The 27,607-nt window shown below is 44.6% G+C and overlaps 1 protein-coding gene across 5 annotated transcripts in view; it reads right to left on the bottom strand.

The window, feature by feature from the left end:
• Positions 1 to 27,607, bottom strand: part of AGL (amylo-alpha-1,6-glucosidase and 4-alpha-glucanotransferase) — a 453,547-nt gene that overhangs the window by 222,404 nt on the left and 203,536 nt on the right. For all 5 annotated transcript variants that reach the window (XM_085601874.1, XM_085601873.1, XM_085601871.1 and 2 more), the window contains exons 20-21: positions 25,445 to 25,579; positions 4,125 to 4,255 (exon numbers count right to left, since the gene is read on the bottom strand). In XM_085601874.1, coding sequence (XP_085458000.1) covers positions 4,125 to 4,255; positions 25,445 to 25,579 — 266 coding nt within the window. The remainder of the gene's footprint in view (positions 1 to 4,124; positions 4,256 to 25,444; positions 25,580 to 27,607) is intronic.

Below are 27,607 nucleotides of genomic sequence, written 5' to 3'. Positions count from 1 at the left end.
GACGAGACTATCTCGTCATGAACCTCACCCACTAATAAAACGCCCGGCACAGGAGGGGGAAAGGGCGTGGCACAGAAGGGGTTAATTAGAATTTTGTAACCATAACAAGGTAGGAGAAAAAATAATATTTTCTAAAGATACCCTTTCTAACAAAATACGCAACACTGCCTGGTGTTCGCTGCTGTTCCGGCCCCACTACTGAACTCTCCCAGCCTGGGGCTCCGCCTCCATGGAATTCTTTTGTGGGGGGAGGGCTAGGAATTAGGAATGCTCAACTTGCTGGGTTTAAAGGCCCTGGGCGGGGGGGGGGGGGGGCATGCAGCCTTCAAATAACAAGCAGTGGGGAAGGAAGAGGCAGCCGAGAAAAGGAGCAAATGGCAGCTGAACGCGAGTGCTGCTCGAGTGTTGTTAATAGGTGCGTTCCTCACCGAGTGCCTTGGTGCACTTACTCCTCACCCTAAGGATGTGCACCCAGGCAGACTTCGGCACTACGGTGGGTCGCACGCATACATATGTGTGCATTTGTAGTTGATTTATTAAATACCAGAACGGAAGTAAAGCACCTGAAATGTAAGCATCAATCAAATGGTTACTTTAACGCACTCCAACCGGGCCAGCAGAGCAAGAATAAGACACTGATACACGCAAAGACAAACTGCGGCATGCCGCGTTAATATGCAGAACCAAACAAAAGTGGGCAGCCACCATATTCTTGCAAGGACGGGGTGGAGGTGGGGCAATAATGAGGCCAGCATTGTAGTGTGTCCGGAGCCCTCCGGGGCCGCGTGGACTGCTTAAGTAAAGCATGTGAAATGTAAGCAGGAACAACATGGTTACCTTAACACTCTCCGACTGGGCCAGCAGTGCAAGAATCCGATGCTGATACATGTAAACATAAAACGCGGCGTGCCGCACTGATATGCAGAACCAAACAAAAGTGGGCAGTTGCCATATTCATGCAAGGACAGGGTAGTAGGTTGGGCGATAATGAGCTAAGAATTGTAGCGTGTCTGAAGCCCTCAGTGGCCGCGCGGACTGCTGTGTTAAAAAGATTAAGTAAAGCATGTGAAATGTAAGCAGTGGGGAAGGAAGAGGCAGCCGAGAAAAGGAGCAAATGGCAGCTGAGCGCGAGTGCTGCTCGAGTGTAGTCTGTTCACAATTAAAACAAGCGACCGCCATTGTCCTGGCAGCACACGTCGTCCTGCCTGCAGTAGGAAACAAGGAAGTAGTCCCTACATGAATACATAACGCCGAGCAGCGGAACAAAACTGTAGTTGGTCGGTGCTGCTTCCTGCCAAATGGGAGCAAAACGGAAGTGCCGCATCAGATCGCAAGCAAATGATAAGCCAGCTAACAAAATGAATGCCAGAGTTAACGAATGGTAAGCAGCAAAAGAAATTACCGGCAATAGGCGGAGTTTCACACCCAACATACAGATTACTTGATGCCTCGTAGAGCTAATGACTCCAGAGACAAGCCACAATCAAACAAACATTTGGCTTGCGCCACCTGTATAACTTGAACAAGAGGTATCACCTAGCTCTGTCTAAAATGGTACCTTGCGGGTGGTGTGATGAAGCAGTGCGAGTGGCTTCTTGGCCATGTGAGCCGGTGAGGCGTCGTTTAATAGCGCTGTTATCAAATATTTGAGAGGGTGGTTGCAGGGAGATAAACGTTGTTTAGCATTTTCACCAAGTACCATCAAGCTATTGACAGACAGTTGCAATCTCTGTGCTTCGAGGTTTTCGTCAATATTAGCACTGCCTAACTTCATTTTGTTTAACAGTAAGGCTCTCCTGACATCTAGTGGTAATATTGTATTACAGCAATCACACAACTAGCGAAACGTTTATGGGCGTGTGATGAATGACTTGTTCTTCACAACAATGCCTATTGTATTGAAATGTGGAATGACACAGGGGAATGGCCAACTGCTCACGGCAGAAGCTCTTTATTTAGTCTTCAGATCAGTGTCAATTATAAAGGCTGCTTTACAAGTTATAAAGTGGCCTGTCCTAAAGTACGTTGATGCAGGTTCTACATTTTGAGTACTGTGAGGTTTATTATTAGCATATTATCTAACAACATTCAGGATGTAAGAAGTCCAGGAAGTACAGTTTCAATACATCATCTCTCACCTCACCCAACAGGTTGCCAAAATGAAGACAAAAAATATTCTAAGAAACCAAATGTAGCCCAGATTTGTCTGCTTAAGGAGTTCCCATTTCATGATTTTGCTCCTTATAAAGCAAATGTTGTCTTCGGTAGAGCGTTGCTTTGCACAATCTTCTTAAACATAACATTTGCACTCGTTCTGACTGGTGCGAAAATGACAGAAATGTGAACTAATCTGATTACCACACGATCCTACCTTTCCTGTCCATTCTTTAATAAAGCAATATCGGAGAACTCATCATACCACCAGCACTTAGGCGCTCATTTTGAGATAATATCCTACCTATGAAATGGAGTCCATCTATAAATGAGTGCCTTTCGCTATTAGAGCAAGCGTGACAGAATGAGGTCCAGAAGAACAAAAGGGCATGCAGGCAGTGCCTAATGTGAGTCAGTGGTTGCAGGTGGGGACCCTCATTTTGGGGAACAGGCACTTATTTTTGCCTATCACACTTTCACCCCGAGCATGAGCGGGAAAAACGCAAAAGGGGGAAAGAAAGAAGAAGAGAAAGATGAAAAAAAACAGCGACAAAAGAGGAACACGTGAACCTGTAAAAGTCAGATAAAGGGGTGGGAAGGCCTGGCAGTGGATAAAGGAGACACGAGGTGGAATGAAGACTACACAGCCTTGGTATCCACACCCTGATATTAATAGTACTGGCCACCAGCTTTTGAGCACAACGTTTGGCCCCAGCACTTAGGGGCCCATTAGGATGGTGGGCGGACTTTAGTCTGCCCGCCACCCTAGCGGTGCTGGGTCCGGCCGCCAGTGGTACGGCAGTCCCGCACCTGCAATTAGGATGCCACCGTGGCGGTGGCATCCTCCATTCCCAGCATTGTGGTGGGCGGTGCTGACTTAGGGGCCCATTAGGATGGCGGGCGGACTTTAGTCTGCCCGCCACCCTAGCGGTGCTGGGTCCGGCCCCCAGTGGTACGGCAGTCCCGCACCTGCAATTAGGATGCCACCGTGGCGGTGGCATCCTCCATTCCCAGCATTGTGGTGGGCGGTGCTCACAGCACCGCCCGCCACAATGCCGGGAATGCACTGTGTGCATTGTCATGCACAAGGTGACAGGCACCGCGAGGTGCCTACCACCATGTCCATGACAATGTAGGGGGGTCCCATGTGCACACCCCCCTTCCCCTGGGGGCCCGCAATGGGCCCCCGACAGCAAACCCTGCATGATGCCGCCACGGAAAAGTACGTCTCCGCCTGCATCCAAATATGGATGGCGGTGTCATGCAGACACCGCCACCATGTTGAGCACCTTTTCCGCCCGGTCGACTAGTCGACCGGCGGAAAACCGGCGGACGGTCTTTCCGTCCGCCGGGGTCTACCCCGCCATACTAATATGGCGGGGGAAATAGGTGGCGGGCGGGGAAGGATGTAGGGCGGATCGCCACCGCCATGTGGGCGGTGGCGATCCGCCTTACATCCTAATGGACTCCTTAGTGTTTTACAAATTAAGCACCGCATGCCTGCGAGTGTGGAGCAGGGATAGCATCTTTGACATCAGGCAGGTCGAATGATCACAGTTTTTATGTGGTGTTCTAGGAAATGTGCATTAGTTACTGTGTTGGTGTCAACAGATTTGCCCTAAAACTTTGAGACAAATCAGGCAATGTGAAATGTTTTCCACCTGCTCAACATGTGAATAGATGTGTTTCACTTTTAGTGTCTTTCCAACACTCTACTATTTATGTACATATATCACTGACTGCGCATGACACAGTACAGCATCTATAAAAAATAAAGACGGACTCAAGAAACAAATGCATTTTTTACACGAATCACCTTTACCAACGTTAAAAAAAATCTTGAATAGAAACATTTTCTATTGCCAGTGATTAGAGAGACAGAGGAAGGAGAGGCACTGCGAGCCCCATGAAGCATGAAAGAAAGTCTCCACCCATGCTCGTTTTCATAACAGAGCCATGCACCTTCTCACCTTGAAGACCTGCGTATTTGAGGGGGGTCCAGTTCGGTATGTTGTAACTTCCTCCGCCATCTTCCTGTTCCTCAGTATCACATCGGTAAAGGATCTGATTCAAGTCGGCTAAGGTGAGCTTAGAAGCAATACTGGGTGGAAAAGAAAGAAACAAAAGACTAATGAATACAGTACGTCAACTGCCTGCTTTCCTTGTCATGGAGGGGACTAGGAGACACTGATGTGACGTCAACATGGAGTACATAGCCTAAATAATGATAAGGTCACATGCTCGCTGCTAGACACATCCTGGAATCACAGACCGGTAATCCAAACAAATAAAAGAGAAAGTACCAATCTTTATTTAACTCATTTTACAATACATCATCATCAGAAACTACAGCTAAACTTTGATTTTGCTTTGCGGTCCGATTATTGAGAATGACAATTCCCTATTTCTTGCTAGAAGGGGTTAGTGTAGAGCATCGTCTTCCAGCTTGTGTCATTTAAGGGCAAAAGATGAAAAAATCAAGTGCAACTGTTAGAACTGGGGTTCTGTAGTTGGCTGAGGTAGGTACCTTAGTCCAAATAGGAACCCTTGCTTCTAGTCAGGGAAAGGAGGGACACTCTCAGATAACCCCAGCTCACCCCCCGGTAGCTTGGCACGAGCAGCCAGGCTTATATCAAAGGCAATGTGTAAAGTATTTGCCACTACGCTCCCAGTCACACAGTGATAACACCACAAATGGACACCACACTGGTTTTATAAAAATAGCTGTATCTTTATCAAAAGTAATACGATGAGACCAAACGATAGATATCCAACATATGTGTATTCATAATATTTCACTTTGCCGGTTTTTAGGCCAACAATCACTTGTAGGTTCTTGGGGTATTACTGAGCAATTCACGACAATCTAATGCAGTCCTAATGAAATGCTATGCAGTTCGTAATGCAGTTCGTAATGGAGTAATAAGACAGTCCTTAATGCAAGTACTAATGCAGTTCGTAACGCAAGAATAACGCAGTTCGTAACGCAAGAATAACGCAGTTCGTAATGCAAGAATAACGCAGTTCGTAATGCAAGAATCATGCAGTTCGTAATGCAAGAATCATGCAGTTCGTAATGCAAGAATAATGCGGTTCGTAATGCAAGAATAATGCGGTTCGGAATGCAAGATTCAGGCAGTTTGTAATGCAAGATTCAGGCAGTTTGTAATGCAAGAATCAGGCAGTTCGTAATGCAAGGATCAGGCAGTTCGTAATGCAAGGATCAGGCAGTTCGTAATGCAAGGATCAGGCAGTTCATAATGCAAAGAATAATGCGTAAGCCAATCTGCACGGCCAACTCGGGCACCACTAGGCCCCAACAGCAGAGACAACGGTCGTAAGTTTAAAGAGGTGGCCCCGGTACTGCTGGGCAGGTACGGGCCACTGGGGGACTCAGCGCGTCTAACGCGGTGCAGCGGGAGAGAGATCAGAGCACTCCAGTACTCCTCCTGCACGCCTTCCCAGGCCACACACGCTTGCAGCTCCCGACCGGAGTCCAAGCCTTACCTGGGGGGAGCCCTGCCTCGCTCTCTCTCTCCGCTCGTTGGACGTCCTGCTGGGCGGCCCCAATGACGTTGCAGCTCCGTTGCTAGGCGACGCTGTCGCCGGACAGGTTACGGGGCTACCTTCTCCTTCGTTGACGATCTTGGGCAGATTCCTCTCAGCGAACAACGATCACTTTCCCCTTGCAGCTTCAAGAAATCCTTTAGCACGTTGTGGCTCGGGCCGGCGGCGGCAATACTCACTCACAATCTCAGTTACGATGATGGCTCGAGCCACAAACAGCAATGCAGCAGCGTGGACGATATTTCACGCTGCGGGGGTAATGTGGTCACAGGGCACCTCATAAACAGTACTACAGACCACACGGTAGTCTCAGGCGTGCAAAAGCACCATGCACCAAGCGTCGCTCGGGACACTGTTGGAAATTTTGATGTTCCCGACAGGGGACCAGCTCTCCTCGGGCCCTTGGAGACAAGTTACTTCAGGACACAGCAAAGTCCTTTCAAGCAGGGGGACACAGCAAAGTCCCTTGTCCTCTCCTTAGTCAAATCAGTAAACTGCAGGCTAGCACCAGAACACACAGAAAGAGCAGTCCTTCTCTTCAGTCTCTTCAGCTGTCCTCCTTTGGCAGAGGTTCCTCTTGACCACGAAGTAGTTTCAATCCTTTTTCAGTCGGGATTTCAGTCTTGAGTTCAGGGGTTTCAGCTCTTACATTTATACCCCTAAATGCCTTTGAAGTCTTTGTGTGCAGGGGGCTCTGCGCCCGGTCCAATTAGACCTGGGTGTCTTCCTGCCAGTGCACACCTTCTTCCTTAGATTGTGGGGTCTGGGCCTCAGGAGATGGAGCCATTCTTTTGTGGCAGCAGCACAGACCTCTTCACATCAAAGGGGCTACTCCTCCCCCTACACCAAATGCAGGCCAGCCTGTGCGGTCTCACCTACTCCTCCCAGGGGTCAGGACACTCCCCAGACCCTGTCACATCCAAACACAGACAGTCAATACACAACCAGGCAGAGGCACACAGGATGGTTTAAGACAAGAAACCAGCCACTTCTAAAAAGGTGGTTTCTAAACGCACAATTTAAAAACCATCTTCACAAAAAGATGCGTAATTAAATTCTGAGTTCAGGCACACTAAACTCCATTTCTCTATCTCATGCCCATTGGAAGATACGCTGGAAACATGTGACACAGCAATCCCCATTCTGTCCTATGGGCAAGATGGCCTTGCAACAGTGAAAAACAAATTTGGCAGTATTTCACTGTCAGGACATGGTACACACCTCAGTACATGTCCTACCTTTCTCATACACTGCACCCTGCCCAGGGGGGTACCTTGGGCCTACTATAGGGGTGTCTGATGTGCATAAAAAAGGGAAGGGTAAGGCCTGGCAAGTGGGTGCACTTGTCAGGACAACAAGGCAGTTAAAAAAACCGCACGCAGGCACTGCAGTGACAGGGCTGAGATCTCTTTTTAGAGCTACTTGTGTGGTTGGCACAATTAGTGCTGCAGGCCCACTAGTAGCATTCCTGGCACACATAGTACACTTTACTAGGGACTTTACTAGTAAGACAAACATACCAATTATGGACAACCAATTACCATAACACTTTATAGAGGGAGCACTTGCACGTTGACAATGATCAGCAGTGGCAAAGTGTCCAGAGTCCTAAAACCAACAAAAACAGGTCAGAAACAATACAGAAGGAAGGCAAAAAGTTCAGGGATGATGCTGCAAAAAGGGCCAAGTCCAACAGCTACATTTTTCCCCAGTTTACCCTTGGGCTCTTTATGGGATTAGTGCAAATTGTGTATTTCTGAAATTTGCAGGCATGCTCTTGTAGACTCTACATAGAAGAAATTGCCGTGGTAAGAGACAGTGTAGCAGAGGCACAAATGTGCACAAATGTGGCCACAAAGACTGCAATTCCCCATAAAAATCAGAAAAGTAGCAAACAAACGCAAAATTTGACCTGACAACTTTCACAATTGGTATTTTAAAAGGGAGTTTTTGCACCCTACATTAACACAATACTCTAAATGAGGCTGTTAATCTTTTTACTTCGATATGACCTATTAAGCAAAAAGTTACTTATTTCATTTTCTATCTTCGGTGTGCATTTACGTTTGGAAGTGTACTACCATTTTAGATAGCTTGGTGGAGGTAAAGCCAAGAACTAAATCTCCCCATAAATAGGTTACCTCTTGAAATTAGAGATGTAAGACGAAGTTTTATAGTGAGTGTGAGCTTGCTGTAATTGTTGTGAATGCTATAAATACTATGATTGCTACAGCAACATTTCCCCCATGAATTTTCACTGGAAAATTGGGCCTTCCAAACTCCTTTCAAGTTGTTTGAAAAAAACACAGATTGTCAACATCCACTCAGATGCAAAGTTGCCAGGAAACACTGCTAAAGTTAATTCACGAGAAAAATGCACAACCATTTCAACAATAACTAGCACTCCAATGAAATACTGCCCATTTACTGGGACAAACTAGACCAGGGCGTATTCGCAGGAAACTCAGCGATCTACATATAATTATCAGGATCTATACAAGATTCTGGGCGCTTAACAAATCCTTCACACCCCCCTTACTGAAATGTGGTAAGAATGGTTGGTGACTGAATTCGTTTTTTGTGAATTTAACTTTTGTATACAAAAAACACAGCCCAAAGTAAACCAAACAATAACAATCACCATTTCTATTAATACACAGTGGTGCAGCTGAAGAAAAAAACATGCATTTATGAACCATTCAACAAACCAGGTGCACCAAGAGGGATATTTAAGAGGTTGAAATACCAAACAGAGCAGCGGCTATGGAGAAAAGTACATGGAGACTGAGAAATGAATACACTAAATATCAAAACATCTAGTCAGCATTCAACAAACGTGTAAAGGGGAAAATTACTGGAGAGCACGCGTATATCCCCACATTTTCCTTGTATTGTGTGTAAATTCTTTATTGTGTGGAATACACAATTCTGTATAAAATTCCCAGACGTAATTTAGCCTAATAAACTACATGATTTAAATTGTTGAAATCAACACCCTAAACAGCACAAGCAAAAAACATGCTAGAAGAAAGTTTATATTCAACTTCCGTTACAGACCTATTATGTACAATCTTTTAATTTGAGATTCGCATTAATATTCATGAAATAGGACTGTCTTTCTCCAACTACTAAAGTGCATTCAGTAAAGTACATAAAATATGTCCAACCTCCCTTACAGGCCCATTATTTAATATATTTTAAATTTGAGACCTGCATATGTTATGACTCAAAAATATAATAGTTTCCCTCTAAAAGCATTTGAATGGGTCATAAAACAGACTTGAAGACCAGTTAAAATTAATCAAATAAGTCTGTCTTTCTCCACCTACTAAAGTGTATTCAATGAAATACATGGAATATGTTCAACTCCCGTTAAAGGCCAATTAATTAATATATATTAATTTGAGTCTCACATATGTTACAGCCATTAATTGTATTAGTTTAATTATAAAAGCATTTGATTGAGTCATAAAACAAGCTAGAGTTGCCTCCTTTACAGTACACAAAGACAGCTTCCTAAAGTAAGCAAGTAAATACTTGATACGAATATCACTCTACTCAGGACAAAGGCACACAATATAGTTCAAAGACTCCTTGCAGTAATGACAAAGTCTACAATTTGGGTACTGAATGTAGAATTCCAGAGGCTTTGAAACTCTTGCAGATGTTATATATAATAGACATAATCTTAAAATGTATAGTTTTGTTGGTGCCTTTAAATTGGAACGATGTACTGCTGCTTTGACTTGAAGCAAGACTCCACGAAGTGCTTTGAGTGTCTGTATAGTGAAGCTTTTAATAAATCCCTTAGACGCGAGGACTCCTGCAGTCTTTCTCTGATAACTCTTTCACTGGTTGATAATGACATTTTGGGCAGATCCTATATAGTTGGTTGAGTATGATCCTGGAGAAAAATATTGATTTTGTCGCAAGGACGACCCAAGCTGGTCCCAGAAATCGATGTCTGCTCTTGGTATTTCAGCCCTCGCAGGGAATCCAATTTTGCGGAGGCACGATCGCAGTTTCTGGATCCAGTGAGCTGCTTCGAACGATGAAAGACTTAATTTGCGCCTAATCATGGCATGTGGAGTAGAGCTTCGTAAATTAAATAAAGAGCGGGCGTTTTGATTGGGCATTGTTCTGATCTTATTAATTTTCTTTTCATGTAGTACTATTGAAGCATAGCTCAAAAGAGGAATTAGTTTGGTCAGAAAGGCTGATATGGTTGGTCTGATAGCGCGTCCTCGATAAACTTCCAAGAACCTCTTAAAGGCTTTTTTCACGGTAATGGGCTTTATTTTCAGTGTATGCAAATGATGTGCAGCTGTCAGATGTTTGTTCAAATGGAAGCCCAAGTAGCCATATGAATTCACTTGCTCCACAGTATTATTTGAAATTCTGTGGACCCCTCCCAAACAAGATTATTTTGGATTTCTTTATGTTAGAAGATAGATCATTCATCTGGGTATATTCATTGAGTGCAGTAAAACTGACGTTGAAATCCAATAGGGGGTCTGTGATCAGATGGCAAAAGTCATCTGTGTATACTGGATAACTGACTGGACAATTCACAAATTCTTTTTTGTAAACTTTATTTTGATTTTAAACAACTGAACACAAAATTAAAATACAGATTTAATTGGGATGCAAAAGACCGGCAGTTCGGACTGGACTGTTCCCATGGGGAGCAGGGTCAAGACTGATTTGCATATGGCTGGGTCAAAACTGGAATGGCATGGGGAGCAAAAAAACGATGGATTTAGGCCCAGATCTATGGCTGGGAGTTAACGTTTGACAATGTTAAGCATTCAGTTCATCATCTGTTCTTTTTGCAGACCAGTTCGAGGCATGGAGAACAAAGAAACAAGTTACAAGGGAAACATTCAGGGATAGGGGGATACAGATTAATAGTCCAACATTACAAGCAGTGAATACATGTGTTGAGTGCATCGTTTGCAGAGACCTCACCCCCTCCCAGGGAGAATAGATACACCGACACATTCCGCTGCAGTACCGGGTGACAGCCACATCCATGCATATCAAACATCTATCGGAATGGCAGGCCCCAGTGTGTTAAGCGCGCGTCTAGCGGACCTGATTACTTTGCTGCACACAGGGCACATACAGGGCCACAGCCACGGCCCCCCCATCTCTGGCTGCCTCCTCCTCACTAGGTCGAGCCAAGTAGGCCTGATATGGGCCCCATAAATCTTTTGGGCGGCTACAGACCAGCCAGTCAGTCAGTAAAACTTTATTCGGATTTATAGTAATCCATAAAAGCACAAAATACAGATAGCGTTACAAAATACACAATATGATGCTGTTTATAAAATAAAAAACAACAATCCATACAAACTTTAAGACATAGTTAATCGGGCACGAACCACAGTTTTTAAGAAGGAGCTCATACGAAAAACAAGTTCATGATCGTCCAGGGTCAATATCATCGAAAATGCAAGGTCCAGGCTGATTGGTTTCAGTTTTTTAAAATACGGGGTTAAAAACCATTTAATATAAAATTTGCAGAAGAATAAAATTGTAAAATTGTTTGGTCACTCCGACAATCACAAGGGCATGGCTCGGTAAATTGGTCATTATAGTTCCATAGCGGAAAACTAAGAGTATATTTGATAGTACCTGCCCTAAGACGGAATATAAGGCCTCGCTCCCAGTGACTCATTGGAAGAGTTAGATAACTAGGTGTAGGATAAGTTAAAAGATTGCGATCTAGATATCTAGAGACACTAGGTTTCATAGACTCTCTCGCGGCCCTTTCGTCACTGAACAACGTATAAAGTGCTTTTTTAAGTTCAGACTTGGGTGGTAGCTTGGTGGTGGTAGGCTTTAAGAAAACATTTTTGAAAATTCACACTGCGAAGGGCACTCAGCACCCCTGAGAGCCAGGGAATGGCCATGCCTTTATCACAACGTAAACAATCCTCGATAATGTCCCTGGTCAATTTAGCGGCAGGGTTTTTCCAGATCGCCAGCCAAAAAAGAGCAGGGCGAGCACGAATAAAGTCCCCTATAAAATGCAACCCCAATTCCTTATGGCATATATAGTGTGGGGAGGAAATGGGGGCACAGAGGAGTTTCCTGCAAAATCTATTTTCCTCAGCAAGTATATATGAGCATCTAGCAGTTCCCCAAACCTCAGCTCCGTATGTGGCAACCGGGACGCATTGGGCTTTATATATTTTTAAGGTAGCAGCCAGCGCACCGGTTTTTTTAGGGCGGGGGAGGCTCAAGATTGAGTTAATGGCCTTTGAGAACTTACCCCTGGAGTGGGCAATATGCCCACGCCAGGAGTTGTTCGCAGCAAAGACCACTCCCAAATACGGGAAACTACTAGTTGACCCCAGTCTCTCTGTCCCCACTACAATGCTACCAATATGTTGTTTCTTCGGGCCACAGGACATAACAAAAGATTTTTTTAAATTGGTCTTTAAGTCTAAGGAGTCCATGTGGTCGACGAAACCATTCACTAAAATGCGTAATGCATTAGGGGTGCGGCCCATAAGGACCGCATCATCTGCATAAAGCAGAGCGGGGAGGTGGTTGCCATTTATTTTAGGGACATCGCCAGTTAGGGAAACCAGATGTTTGTGCAGGCCATTAATATAAATAATAAATAAAAGAGGGGCTAGGACGCAGCCCTGTCTGACCCCTCTGTGGACTCTTACCATCTCAGTCACCTCACCCCCTTGGCCAATCCTAATACAAGCCTTCAAATCTCTATGCAAATAGGCCAGGAAATGAACCATAGATTCGTCCAGGCCATATTTCAATAAGGCCCTCCAAAGCAGCGACCTATTAACAAGGTCGAAGGCGGTAGATAAATCCATAAAAGCAAGGTAAATTGGGCATTTACGTGCGACGGTATATTTGCCCAAAATAAGGTTGAGGTTAAGGCACTGCTCTGCAGTGCCAACCTTATTACGAAAACCCAACTGGCAACTCTCTAAAATATGGTTATCCTCAGCCCAGGTCAAAATGTTATTATACAGCACTCTGCCTAAAAATTTTAGGGTGTTGTCGATAAGGGAGATAGGCCTATAACATGATGGTTGGGACCGATCGCCCTTTTTAAAAATAGGCACTATTATGCTCGATGACCAAGTTGGTGGTGGAGAGGTAAGAGTTACATTTTTAAAAACGTTCAACAGAAGAGGGCCCCACAAGTCAGGGTAGGCTTTAATAATGTCAATAGGAAGGCCATCTGAGCCTGGGGCCTTATTCCCCGCGCTCTGGGCGATAGCCTCTTCCACCTCCGATAATGATATATCTACCCACGGAGTGGTTAAATATTGGAGTAGCCATCGCTGAGGGTGGGGCGGCATAAATCTTAGAGAAATGGTCCACCCAGGCAGCTCCGGAAATGGTACAATCCATTGGAGTCAAGAGCTGACCTGAGCAGCGCAGGTCTTTGACCGCGGCCCAAAAGATGTCCCCCCTTCCGCAATCAGCGGTTTGCGCTAACACCTCCCAACGCTCTTCAAGGATCTCCTCCTTCCTTCTACTAATGGCCAGTTTATATCGAGTCCTAGCATTTTTCACGTCGGTCAAGTTCCTCGGGCAGGAAGATAAAACACGCCGCAGGTCACGGTTGGCCAGTGAACACTCATGGTCGAACCATCCCTTGTCCACCGTGACTGCACGCGGCGGGGTCATGAGCTGGGCTCGAAGAGCTGAGCAAATCTTTACAAAATCCTCAACTGCCACAGGATTCGGATTTAAATCAGACAGACATGAGAGAAAAAGGGGTAGGTTATCACTAACCAGAGTCTGAAAGGTCCCCATAACGTTAATACCCCTCCATTTTAATCTAAGATTGTTTGAGCAGATGGAGAGGTTCCTAGCTCCACATTCCTTATTATATACTGGGCGGTGGATTGCTTTTAGGCAGACCTTAATGGGGTGTGATCCCCTTGAGGCAGAGGAATTACTATAGCCTTACTGATGCGATCGGCCAGCCCAGGAGAAATAAAAATTTAGTCAATTATTGATGAGCAATCTCTACCTCTAAATGTGGGCACTAGGGGGGCTGTTGGAAAACAGTTAGCCATTATGTCCATGGCATTCTCCAGATTATGTGAGTTCAAAAAGGAAGTTAATTCCACACCCCTTTGACACCCAGGGGCCAGGTTACAATCCCCCATAGGTGGACGATCAGCATTAAGTCTCGCATTAAAATCACCTCCCAACACAAGGCCGCTAGTATCATCAAAGTCATGCCTAGATTGTGGTGATGAAATTAAAAAGGTTTATAACATTTATATTTGGTGATGAACTAAAATCGTCATTATAAAAATTGACCAGAAAGAAGCTTATTTTCTGATTGAATAATACAGCCTGGAAATTCTGGTTGTTCTTTGGTATAACCCTGGTGGTGCCTCCAACAGAAATATTAACCCAGATAGATAAGCCTCCCGAAGGGCGGCCCAATCTGGATTTGGTTGCGAAAATGTTATGACACTGGAACCCATTAACATATAGATCTGTAGTGGCCCACGTCTCCTGTAACATGATTATATCGTGACTCTGAATAAAACTAACCCACCCAGGGTCACGAAACCTCTGTTGGAGGCCTGCTACATTCCAACTTAAAACATTTAGGGTGCCTAGTCTTGACACTACACTCCCTAGGTGGTTATCTAAACTATTTGGAGTGACGGGTACTAGTGCTAAGCGAAGAGCAGGAGCCTCATTCTGTAACGAGACTGGAGGTTCAGCACTCATTCCTGGTTGTCAGTCAGGGACGTCTAAATCAGACAGAGCTAAGAAGCGATTGACCAAAGGAAGGGCCGTGGGCGTGGGCACACTGGCGTTAGTAATGGGTTTATAAAAATAACCAAGAGTAAACATACATATATTCGTCTTAAAGCCCGGCAATAACTCACAGGTTCGCATTAGAGACTGAACAGTGTATGGTCTGCAAAAATTTATAACAATACAATCGCCTGTGATGTTTTTGGCAGATTCACCCACCCATCCCACTCTCCGCACCATTAAGATTTCGTGTAATCTGGCCGGATCAAACCCTTTGTGTTTCCTCAACCAGTCCACGCATTTGTTATGAAGATCCACCCATGACTCCTTCTTCGCACCTGACAAGCAAGGAACTCCAGCCAAAACTATCACATAAGGATGTGACGCAGGGGGGAGATTCAGAGTCTCAGTATTAGGAAAAGTCTTTGGTGGCATTGGGGCTGTGGGGAATTGTCTTACTTCGTGGTCCGATATTTGGGGGGGGAACAGTCGCAGAGGAATGTTGCGATAAACTACTAGGTGGACATTGGGTTCTATTATTAGCATCAGCCATCCCAAGACCTAAGTTAACGGAATCCCCCGGCATACAAGTGGTTGTGTTTAGAGAATTACGATTATCAACCGATGGATCAGAAGCTGACTCCCGAGTTAACAATTGCTCCATACGTGTGAGTCTTTCCTGTAAAGAGGCAAAGTTTTTATCAAATAAGGCCTTAGAGTGACTGACTATTGCTTTCAAGCCCGACTCCAGAGCTATCATAATGTCGTCCTTACTTTGGGAACTAATGATATCATCAGTTTGGGTGCCTACGGACACAGTATTAGGAGCAGCTAATATTTTTAGTGGGGCAGTACTAAGGCCTTCGGGACAGCAGTGAAAATTAGATTTATTGTTGGGGCCCCTTTTTCGTTTGGCCGGCGGACCACTAGATTTAGCCTCTATAGTTATTTTAGAGGTGCGTGATCTAGTGCGAGCTTTTTGGCCACTTGGAATGGTACCGGCGGGTAAATCCGAAATAACTAAGGGGGAGGGTTGGGGAGAAGATGCCACAGACATAGGAGGTAGGGTAGGTGACACAGAGAGGCGATGATGTAGGATGTCTCCCTGTGTAAAGGCTTCCAAAGAAGAGCGCCGCTGAGCCGTTATTAAATCTAAAGATAAACGCCGCTCAGTTAGTTCAATCTCGTAAGTAAGCTCTCTGCCCTGATCATGAATGCATCAAGTGTCCCCACCGCGCCCTTACGTCTATTCATATTGCACAATTTAAAACACCCCCAAAGGCAAAAGTACAAAGCAAGTCAATGTAACAAACAACCGGGAGTTTGAAGATCACCTGGGCACATAGGTAGTCAGGAACTGCAAATCCAAGGGGGGTGACCCGGCCCGGCCTCCTCTGGCCACGGACGGCCACAGACGACCCGCCCTTTGCCCGGGCTTCGTCTGGCGCGTCCCGCAAAGCGGGCCTCAGCGATTCTTGAATGCGCCTCCGGGCGCTGCCGTGACGTGAACAGAGCGCGCCGCCGCAAAGGACCTCGGGAATTGTAGTCCCGTGGCGGCAGTGCTATTGGCAGAGGTAGGGGCTCCTGGTGCGGTTTACGGAAGGCAGAGACTCCTGGAAGTGTCGGCGGTAAGCGGGGACTTCAGCCGGTGTCAGTTTTCAGTGCGCTAATGGTTACCCCCACTCCGCCGGCCTCAGCGATTCTTGAATGCGCCTCCGGGCGCTGCCGTGACGTGAACAGAGCGCGCCGCCGCAAAGGACCTCGGGAATTGTAGTCCCGTGGCGGCGGCGCTATTGGCAGAGGCAGGGGCTCCTGGTGCGGTTTACAGAAGGCAGAGACTCCTGGCAGTGTCGGCGGTAAGCAAGGACTCCAGCCGGTGTCAGTTTTCAGTGCGCCAATGGTTCCTCACAGACCAGCAATAATTAGCGGTATAGATCTAATTGCGTGTTGCAGTACGTCATGTCAACATGCCAGTCTTTTAGGGTTGGAAGCGGCCCTCTAGCCCAGCGCATCGTTATTCTGCTTCGAGCAAGCAGCAACCCAATGGCCACCAGATGCCTAGAAGTGTTCAGGAAATCTCTGTCATAACCCAGCAGCATCAGTAAGGGGGCCCCCCGCGATATGCTCACCGGTAATCTCACCAAGCTCTGCCAAGACTGCCGTACAAAAGTGCTGCACTCCTGGGCAAAACCAAGCTACATGGGCATATTCAGTCTCCCCGCACCACATCCGAGACAGCAGTTCCCCTCTTTAGGGGGCAAGAATTCAGATTTTTGAATATAGTTGCCAAAGTCAGAGAAGTATAAGGAAAAAAGAGATGGGGCAAGTACGCACCCCTGCTTTAGCTCACTGTCGATGGTAATTTTGACAGAGAGATGCTGCTCAGTCGACAACTTGATTTGCTTCCAAGTGTTGGTGTGTAGAGCTATTATAAGCTAGAGCAAGCTGGAATTAATCTCAATGAAAGGAGCTTTGGCCAAAGATTATTGTGGTTTGCTTTGCCGAATGCTGAGGAGTAAACCACAAAGCAAACATCAAATTACTTTATTTGATTTTGCGCCTTCTTGATAAGGAGAGTAAATGCAACTTGTCGAAAGTTGCACATCCTGCTCTAAAGCCTGAAGGATAGACCGGAAGCAAATACTTTGATGCAATCAAGTCTGTCCTTGCATTGATACACAACTGTTTATCAAGATGGTGGAAAGAGACACACCATTTAACCATTAAACACTCAATATCATTAAGTTATTGTCTGACCTTCTGTCATACTTAAAAATTAAAAGGCTAAGCATCCAATTCAGGAGAGCATTTAGGAGTATAGAAAGTAATACTACAGGAGTATGCTTTCATTCTTTTTTTTCTAACTTTCTTTATTAGTTTTTATTCACAGCAATGATATAGCAGTGTACATATTTCACCACAAATTCCTTCAGCATGCAATCCCACTAAAGTACGGTTAGAGCAATCTCCAAAGAACCTGTGGACCACCGGACCTTCACCATTACATGCATGTGACAGAACATCAGTTTCTCAGCAGGATCACATCTCCCTCCAAAGTATCGCCCATTCCCTCCAGGCTTTTTAGGTGGGAGCATCCGGAGGAGTTACAGAGTGTCCACTATCTGGAATGGTCCTTCCTCCAAAGTGTTCCAACCTTCACTCCTCCCTGCCCACATATTTGTTCAGAAGGTTCACCCACGTTTGCAAGTCCTCCTGCACCTTCTCGTCATGTCTATTCAATTTAATGTGCTGCTCTCCGCAAGAGCCCATTCTTTACCGTCCCTATACCATGAGGGAACACGGGTGCTGCTGTTACCCATCCAATACATTGCGACCCTCCTAAGGGCTAATACCAGGGCCAGGCTCCAAAGGTATCCCAGTTTCTGTCTCTAAGGTGAAGAGGATGGAGTCAGAATAGCGTCTCACAGGGCGGCAGTCGCAGGCTAAGTGAAGAAATGTGTCCCTCTCTGTTTGGCACCTGGGTCACGCAGCACTCTTTCCAGGATACATTTTGCTAAGAACCACCAGCATGAGGTATGTGCAGTGCAAGAAGTTAAATTGTATCAACTGAAACCTTGCACTGCTCGAGACTGCTCTCACCTGTACACACACCCTCTGCAAGACCTTGACTTCTTGCAGGGATTTAGGGCTCTGTACATATGTGATATGGTGTCACATGAGGTGCCTAATTGCAGGATAGCGTCCACAGTCTGCTCACAGTCTAGCAGGAAACTGGCGCAAATCTCCCTGGCTGTCCTCACCAGTTTTGCATATAGGGGGAACTGTCCTGGGCCCACCCCAAATGCGTCAAGAGTTTTGTGGAATGAGAGAAAGGTGTCCCCCAGGGTCTCACAACACCCCTCTCTAGTCATGGCCATTGCCTCTGTTATCTGTTTAAACTGTTGGATCACCAATGGTAACAGGGTTCTAGTTAATAGTGGCCTCTGGAGCACCTTTTTTACGATCAGTTCCCAAACAATCCTGGTCTGTCTGATAATGTACTGGTATTCCCCTGCGTTAGGAGCTCCACCAGAGAGTCAGCCCCATACGTACATCTTAGTAGCCTCCACTCACAATTATCCTCCTCTGCCGCCAAACTGGTTGCATTTTGCATGCGAGATGCATAGTACTAGGCTTGTACGTCCAGGAGTCCACACCTACCTCTTACAAGTCCCGTTTGAGTAAGACTTAGGAGTCTCTATTGCGCCTATCCCCATACCAGTTTAATCAGGAGACTATCCAGCTTTTTAAATGTGGGTAGATGGAGGGAGCAAATTGAATTCTGCAAGGTATAAAGGCATCGCGGCAGGACTGCCATCACCGCAACCCGCCTCATGACTGAGCGGCAGCAACATCCAGTAATCAGTTGATGTCTGGAGTCCCTAGATCACCCTCCCGTGTTATATTCCTAGTGCATTTTTCTGGTGTGAGCTATCACGAATAGCAAAACATTTTTTACATTTCCCATCTCAGCCCTATATCTGGGAGCTCTGCAACCGTTCGGAAGGTCAAACCCCAAGGGGAAAGAGGAGGCTTTTCTGAATGTTCGTCTGAAGGTCCAAGACCTCACCAAGTTGTTATAAGAAACATAACAATATAGGAACCGACAAGAGTGGGAGTCATAAGTAAAACAACACATCATCGGCATACAGGGATACTAAGTGGGTAGCATCTCCAAACCTAAGTCCCTACTCCGCCAGTGCCGACCGGATGTGAAGCGCCAGAGACTTCATAGCTAGCGCAATGCTCCATGCATTGGACATCAGTCTATCCGTTCTTACCCTGACCGTGGGTTGCTCAAAAATTAATCTGACCCATTTACTGAATCCCTGGCCCAACCGCATGTGCCTCATGATCTCCCACAAGCAGTCCTAGTTAAGCATGTCAATGGTTTTGTTCGAGTTCTATCGCCACAGTGGCCAATCTCTTTGTCTCTGTCCTGCAATGAGTGCAGTACATGTGTCAAACATCATATATTCATGGCTGCATTACGTCATGATGCAAAACCACACTGGTCTTCCTGCACTAGTACTCCCACCACCCGGCTCAACCTGGTCACCAGAGTCTTACAGATATTGTATGTTAATTTATTTAAGTATTTATTTAGCGCACTGCTGCCCGAGGGCGTCTAGGCGCTTGAAGAAATGGCACAGAGTGTACACTAGATATCGTATTTCCAGTCCTTACGCAGGGTTACAGAGTAAAGAGCCATGTCTTTAGTCCCATCCTAAAAGACAGCAGCTCAGAAGCATTCCTCAAATAGAATGGTAGCTTATTCCACCATCTTGTAGTAATGCTGAAGAAGCTCTTACCAAACCATCTCTGAAGGCGGAATGTAGGCTCTGTTACTAACTTCAGTGAAGTTGATTGAAGTGTACGTCCAGGGATGTGTCATTTAAAGCGTTTTATCAGGTAACTTGGACCTGAATTTTGTAATGCTTTAAAGGCAATGCGTAAGGCTTTAAACCTTATGCGCTTCACCATAGGAAGCCAGTGCAGAGTGTTGAGGGCATGTTTAGCTGATGTGTATTTGGCTAATCCAAGGAGCAATCTTGCGGCGGAGTTCTGAAGTACCTGTAGTTTCGCTACAACCGATTTGTTTGCTCCAACCAAAAGCCCATTGCAGTAGTCAAGTTTTGATAACACTAAGGCTGACACCACAGTTTTCTGTAAGCTTGTTGGAATAAAAGGGAGTACTTTCCTCAGGATTTTCAAGGTGTAATAAATAGATGCAGTAAGCATTTTTACATGCTGGTAGAAGGAAAGGGTGGAGTCTATAATGACTCCAAGATTTTTAGCCTTAGTGACTGGGACGGGGACAGTTTCTAATGGCCACCAGTCTGAGGACCAAAATGTTGCATCCTTGCCGAAAAGTAAAACCTCTGTTTTATTCGAGTTTAACTTAAGGCAGTTTTCGGCCATCCATTCGTTAACACTTCTCATGCACTCCTTGAACATCAATGTAGTATCCTGTTTTTTGCTTGAGATTGATATAATAATCTGTGTGTCGTCTGCGTATGATACCAATTCAAAACCATGAGTTTTGATCATACGAGCCAGGGGAGTAACATAAATGTTTAAAATGGTAGGGCTCCGGGATGAGCCCTGGGGCACCCCACATGGGAGCCTAAAACATTTTGTTTTAAATCCTCCTATTTCAACAAATTGTTCCCTACCATGCAGAAATGACTTAAGGAGTGCAAGAGCTGAACCACCAACTCCTGCCTCACGAAGCCGATCTATTAGAATGCCGTGGTCTACCGTGTCAAAAGCAGCGGACAGATCTAGCAGTATCAAAGCTGCCGATCCTCCTTTGTCAACTGCCAGTCTGATTTCCTCGGTAGCGGTTCCCTGACATCTCTATGGACCAATCTTTAACTCTCATGAAGTCCTTGAAGTCAGGCTCTCCTGCCGTCCCTTGTCCCGCTAAGGTGTTGGCTGTAATTACAGAGGTGATTAATCCTATTGTGAATCAAATCTTAAACAAGGCCTTGGGGGAGGGATATATGCCTCCCTGCTGGAAACACACGAGAATTCTTCCATTGTTAAAAAAAACACACAGCTGACCCAGAGGTAACTGGTAATTATCGACCTATATGCCTGTTACCTTTCTTCTCCAAGGTTTTGGAGAAATATGTCAATTCCATCATCACTTACTATATTGAGACCAATCATCTTTTGCACCCTAGTCAGTCAGGTTTCAGGGCGAACTTCAGCACTGAATCGGCCCTTTTAGAAGTTGCTGAAACTATAAAAGCCACGCTTGATAGGGAAGGCAACGCGGTCCTGGTACTGTTAGATCTCTCCACGGCCTTTGACACCGTGCCCCACAATAGATTGGTACAAAGACTGGTGGAGGGCGGTGTTGGCGGAATAGCCTTGCGATGGATCAGGTTGTTCTTAAATAACCGTCTTCAAACCATTTGGCCCCCCCCTTTTTCTGCCGCCATTCCTCCCATGAATGTTGGGGTCCCGCAGGGCTCTATTTTGAACCCAACCTTGTTCAATCTATATATGGCCCCTATCGACCTTCTTGCTGAACAACGTGGGGCAAAGATCGTATCGTATGCGGATGATACACAGTTGTTGTTCACTTGTGAGAAGGGTGCTGAGTTTGGTGGGCATGCAATAAACTCTGTCTCTCAGAGGTTTTCTCATGGCTGAAAGATAATCAATTGAAATGTAACCCTGAAAAGTCTGAGATTATCTTTTTTGGCCCCCACCCAAGTGAGGCATGGCACAACTGATGGCCGCAAGATATGTCCCCCCCCCCACACCCCCAGCTCGTCTGTGACCATGCTTAAGAATCTCGGAGTCAGATTGGATGCCACGCTTTCTATGAAGTCTCAGATCCAATCTGAAGCCGGGACTTGTTTCGGGGTTTTAAGAATGTTGAGGAACTTCTTTCCCCTGCTTTCTGTCCCTCACAGAAAAATCATTGTCCTAGCTTTGGTGATTTCGAGATTGGACTATGTCAACTCCTTGTACTTGGGACTACCCGGCTACTTACTTGCACGTTTACAGGTGATCCAGAATACGGCTGCTAGGGCCATTTTTCTGGCAAGTCCCAGGACTCATGCGCCCCCTTCTCCTGTCCTCTTTGCATTGGCTCCCTGTTCAGAAAAGAATCCATTTTAAATCTATGATTCTGGTCTTTAAGGCATTTCATCAGATTAGAGCCCCTTACCTTAGACAAAGATTTCCCCCATTACACTCCCCAACGGACTCTGAGGTCTTCGGCCCAGCTTCAGATCCCTGTTCCTAAAGTTTCGCTTTCCCGGGTTCAGGACCTGCTCCGCTTCAGGAAAAAGCTCAAACCATGGCTTTTCCAACTTTAATCTGTTTTCGCCGTTTCTGCCTTGGGAGTCTTTTCTGCGGGACACTCCAGGGAGTAGCCGTGCGCTTTATAAATACCAAATTAACATAACATTAACATAGCGGTAAGCAAGGTCAGTTCAGTACTATGTTGGCTTCTAAAGCCATACTGGGTAGGATCTAGGACCTGATTTTTCTCAATAAAGGCACCTTGTTCCCGATTCATATGTTTTTCAAGAATCTTAGCCGGTAGAGGTAGGCGGGAGATGGGACAATAGTTTCCTACATCAGTTTTATCTAAATTAGGCTTTTTAAATAAAGGTAAAATAGATGTCTTTTTCCACAGAGAGGGGAATGTTGTAGTTTCAATGGCGGTGTTTAGAGCCTCCATGAGAGGGCATGCGAGTCTCTCAGCTAACATGTGGCTTATTCTCCGAGGACAGGGGTCCAGCGGGGATTAGGACTTAGTTGCTACCAGAATCTTTGCGGTTTGTTAATGAGACATTAGTGTAAAATTTAAAAAACAGAGTGAAGTGCGTTCATGGGCCGAGATGAACAAGCCTGAAAGTGGATTTTCAATATCAGATAATGGAGCCCGAGCAGTTAGTGTGCTAACCGAGTGAGCCTTGAATGTGTTGTAGATAGCAGAGACTTTATCACAAAAATATGAGGCCAGATGTCACAGAACGCTTGATCTGTTGTACTTTGGCTAGTCTCCTGCACATGGCTAAGTTTCAAAACTGTTGCAAACAGTTCCTTCGAGTTGTTTTGTGCCCCTTCTATTCTTTCTGAATAATATCTGATTTTAGTGTTTTTAATCAATTCTTTCTATTGTGCCAATCTTGACTTGTATCTTTCTTTATCCCTGGGATCATAATGCTTACGCCAGCATCTTTCTAGACTACAGCAGAGTCTTCTTAATGATCTTAGTTCTTCGGAGAACCAAGGTTCAGAAGGTGCAGCCCTGCTAACTTTTCCAGCTCTCTGGGGGATGGTATGTTGAAGTTAATAACTGCAATTGGCCAGTATGAGGAGATGTTCAGCCTCCCCCCGCCCCCCACCAACCCTGGTTTAAGAAGCAGTCAAATTATCCCCTCCCACAATCAGGGTGGCAGAATCCCCACCCTGAGTGCCTCCTGGAAGGTCTCCAGAAGGTGTTTCTAGCACCTGGCCGGTAAATGATTGATATGTTTCAGCCGGGAAGGCATCTACCCCCAGCGTTTTATTTTTTGGTAATCCTCAGAGGGTTTCATGGAGCACCTCAACGAAGAATTACTCCTAAAGCTCCTCCCTCAAGGGGGTCCCCAGAAGAGGAAGGGGAAGTGCATCCAGGTATTGCGCAATAAGGCCTGGCGCTATTGGTGGCCTCATGGTATATATTTGCTGCATGTGTCGGGCAAGAGCCTTATTGACTGCAGATTGCATAACAGCTAATGTGTTTTCCATGTTGTGGAGCGCCAGTATCAGGGCCCAATGTTGTTCCCTATTTAGTATAAAGACCGTAAGCACACTCTTATTCTTACAAGCCTTAGTGAATTGGTTCCAAAACTTTCAACTAGGGCATACTATTTTCTACTTGTACTAACTGTGCATAAATATTTCCATTTTAGAGGTTTAGAGACCAATTCAAAAAGCCATGTAAGAGTACCTGAAAGATCACTATAGGAGTACCACTTTATACACTCTAAAGTGCTATGTAAACAGACCTCAATGTTTATGTTTTACAATAACGGGTTGGAGGGAGAACAGGAGGGTGTCTATTGTGCAGAATGTAGCAGGGACATCTAGATGTTCGCCCTAATCGTATTGTTAAATGTTCACATCTTTTGCACAAAAACAATAAAAACATTGGCAAAAATACCGAGCAGAATAATTTTCACATTAGGAACTTTAACAGTACTCAACAATGCAACTTCAGAAATATTGACTAAATACTTTCAAATATATCTTAAGCATAACCTTTTCTTAAACGTGGCAGGTGTTATAATACTTATTGGGGACAGAGCACCATGAAAATGCAAGATATTTGAAATAACCCCATTTTAGTGATAAGCCTACACAATCAAATAATATTTGCCTTAAATTAATATGGGCTACTTAGTGTTTGGTGCCAATTTAGCAAAGAGGAACATTTATGAAATGGATATAGGCTATATTATAAAGACATACATTATTTAACATTTAGATGTATATATAAATTAAAACAAAATGCTTGTTATATGGCGTGATTCATAGGATACTCTTATAATAATAGCTCAAAATTACGTTTTTTTAAATGATATAATGTGTAGTTTAGCCTTTGTTCAATTTATGATTGCCTTATGAGCCTAAGCTCCCAATAAACAATGAAGCAGTTAAGTGTAAAGAGAAGGTCCACTTTGCAAAGCATTTTACGCATTTAGAGTTTAGTAGATGGGTACTCCATTACAATCACGACGGATATCTCATCGGCCTAGTACAAATTCATTAGAATATAAAATGCATTTAATTTAGGAGGGAATATCTGTCACGTTTGTGACGGAGTACCGGTTGACCAAACTCTAAATGGCGCCCTCAATTTCTTCACAAATGCTCAAAACTTCCACTCTTCCTATCGAAATTCATATTCTTAAATCACAAATTCACAATGAGGAGTACCTTCCAAGCACACATTTCTGTATTCACAAAAAGCTTTGTCCTCCAAAGAGAAGTGAAAATTAAATCGATCAGTTTCGGAGGCGGCAGAAGGGGTGGTGGGTTAGTGATCAATTTAAGAGCTTAGCCTGAAAATCACTTGTCCCCAGATGTTAACCCACATAGTCCAATAATCAGCAGCACTGAGGAACAGGGTGTATAATCCATGCAATAAAATACAATGTCAATACACATGCCTATAGTATATTCAAATAAACTCTAGGTCAATGAGTTGAGTGTTTTTTAAAAATGTCAAGACCTAAAGTTAAACAGAAAGATTAGGATTGATTACAAAATCTCGTGATAAGCAGAAAGGGGACATTAGTGAATCAAAACTGTAGAGCTTTAGTTCTGTGACATGCATGAAGGTGTCACTGGGTGACATCGTCACTCATTCTCCTGCCCATGGCAGAATGCCTCGCAATTATTCAAATACTTTTTTTTTTACTTTGAAAAGTATACTTACGAGGCAAATGTTTTTTTCAAAATCAGTGGTGCTTTTTCATCAGAAAGACTACCAGATGTAAAGTGAGGGGTGAACTGGATCAGGTGACTGCGGAGGGCACCAACAGCTTCATGTGCCTTTGGGTCCAGACTGACTCTATAAATGAAAAAACATTGATTTTATTTTCTATTATGCATTTGCTTAATTTGCAGCATGAACACTGGAAATCAAATTATGCTTGTCCCTAAAACGAGCATTATAATCTGTAACATATCTAACTGTGAGGGGCTTAACATGTTTACATGTATAATAAGCATTGGCAAAGTCAATAGGTCTGGAATTGCCTGCCATCATTTTGGTTTTGTCAATGCTTATTTTGTTTGTCATGGTTTTTGCAAACCATAAGTGTTGGTGAACTGTCGGCCCCTCATCAATCTAAAAAAATATGGCTAATATCAAACATTTTTGGGGTCTCAAAAAGCCCACATTGCATAGCAGTTCCTGGCACTTATGAGAACGATTTTGAGTGGGGATGAGCGCCTTGTGAAAGGGCAGATATTGCTCACTCACGGTGGAGTTATCAAATTGCTAAAATGGGTTGACCCACTGCCCCTATCCTGGAAGCAGTACTGCGTGGAAGAAAATGTGAATGACACAATAATAAACCAATGGATGAAGAGGGCTGGCTGAAAGCTCCAAAAAGTAAGCATATTACTGATATAATGTCACTAAAATCAAAAGGTATTGGATAACACTAGACCTAAAAAGGAAGTGCAGCAGGCTATGTCCAACTTTTCAATCTACATCGCTGCTATTCTTTCAATTAAAGATAAATGTTTTGAGATCACTCACTTTAGAACTGAAAGAAAAATCATACTTCACAAATGCACAATTTACTTACCTCGAAAAGTTAGTTATGATAAGGAAATGATTCAAACGAATATGACACGATCAACTTCTTTCCTCACTGGGATGACAAGCTGGCAACTGCTTCTCTCCCTGTCAAAAACAATCCTCTCAGACTTAGCAAACACCCACATGCAAGAGACAGGTCTCCAGCAGGCCCCTTGTGGTACAGTGCAGCATTTCCCACACTGTTATAGTCATTTTGGTGCAACCCGTTCGCCGTGTCCCAGTCAGATGTCTGAGTAACAAAGCTGGTTTGGCATATTAACTGATGCACAACGTATATTTCACAACTTAAGTAATGGGAGGAGGCCTGCATGCCATTCTTGATCCAAAAAAAGTATCTTTACATTATTTATGTGGCTGGTTTTTCATTTATTTAAACCTGTCTACTTTTGTACTACACCTGCTAAGAGTTATGAAGTGAAGCTTTGGTACACTTCAGTTCATCGGTAATATCCAGAGAATAAAGTTTTTCTCATATTTACCTATCAACAGCGGTTTGAAAGTCTGCCCCTTCCTCTCGGATGTCGATGAATGACTGTGCTTGGTATGAGCTGTAGATCTAAGAACTAGTGTTGTCGGGCACACTCTGGAGCAACAGGGAGCACCCCGCAAAGTCTGCTACGTTTAGTCCCGCAAATTACTTTCAGAATGGACACATGAACAATAAAAGAGAAAAGAGTCAAAAGCGTACATAATTGTTAGAGATTCATTAGAAAGCTGCCCCATTTTGAGTTTTGACCAAAGTCCATTTATGATCTATATTTAATGAATTTAGAGTTTTCATAAATGGCAAACTAGAATTCAAAGATACAAAATGCCCAATCTGGCATCAAGGGCTTCAGTTCGCATGAGGAGGTGCGGTATATCCAGCACGGGCAGATCGCTTCCACCATTTTCACTCATTCCTCTGGAAAGTGACCCATGAGAGGTTAGAGTAAAGAGTAAGGTGTGTAAAAACACTGCTGAAAGACTCTGATGTAACTTGTTTGACCATGTACCCTTTCACTCTTCTCTTCTGTTACAGTATGAACTCGTTTTCTAGCTGTCCAGTGTCTCATTGTCTTCTAAATCAGCTGTTGGTTAAAAGTACTTAAACAGAGAAATAATGCCCAGCCTACGATAGGATCACGTCCAGCCTGCAGAGATGGATGTACTGGTTAGCCACGTGTTAGTTCGTTTAGAATACTAAAGAGGTACTGTTAATGTAAGTTAGAATCAACTTTCTTGGGGAACTGAATAAAATCATTTAGCGATCATTAAGCTTTCTATGAG

Source organism: Triturus cristatus, chromosome 4_2, assembly GCF_964204655.1.
Source record: "Triturus cristatus chromosome 4_2, aTriCri1.1, whole genome shotgun sequence".
Lineage (NCBI taxonomy): Eukaryota > Metazoa > Chordata > Amphibia > Caudata > Salamandridae > Triturus > Triturus cristatus.
The sequence above is the reverse complement of the archived record's forward strand: the minus strand, read 5'-3'. Positions and strand labels throughout refer to the sequence as shown.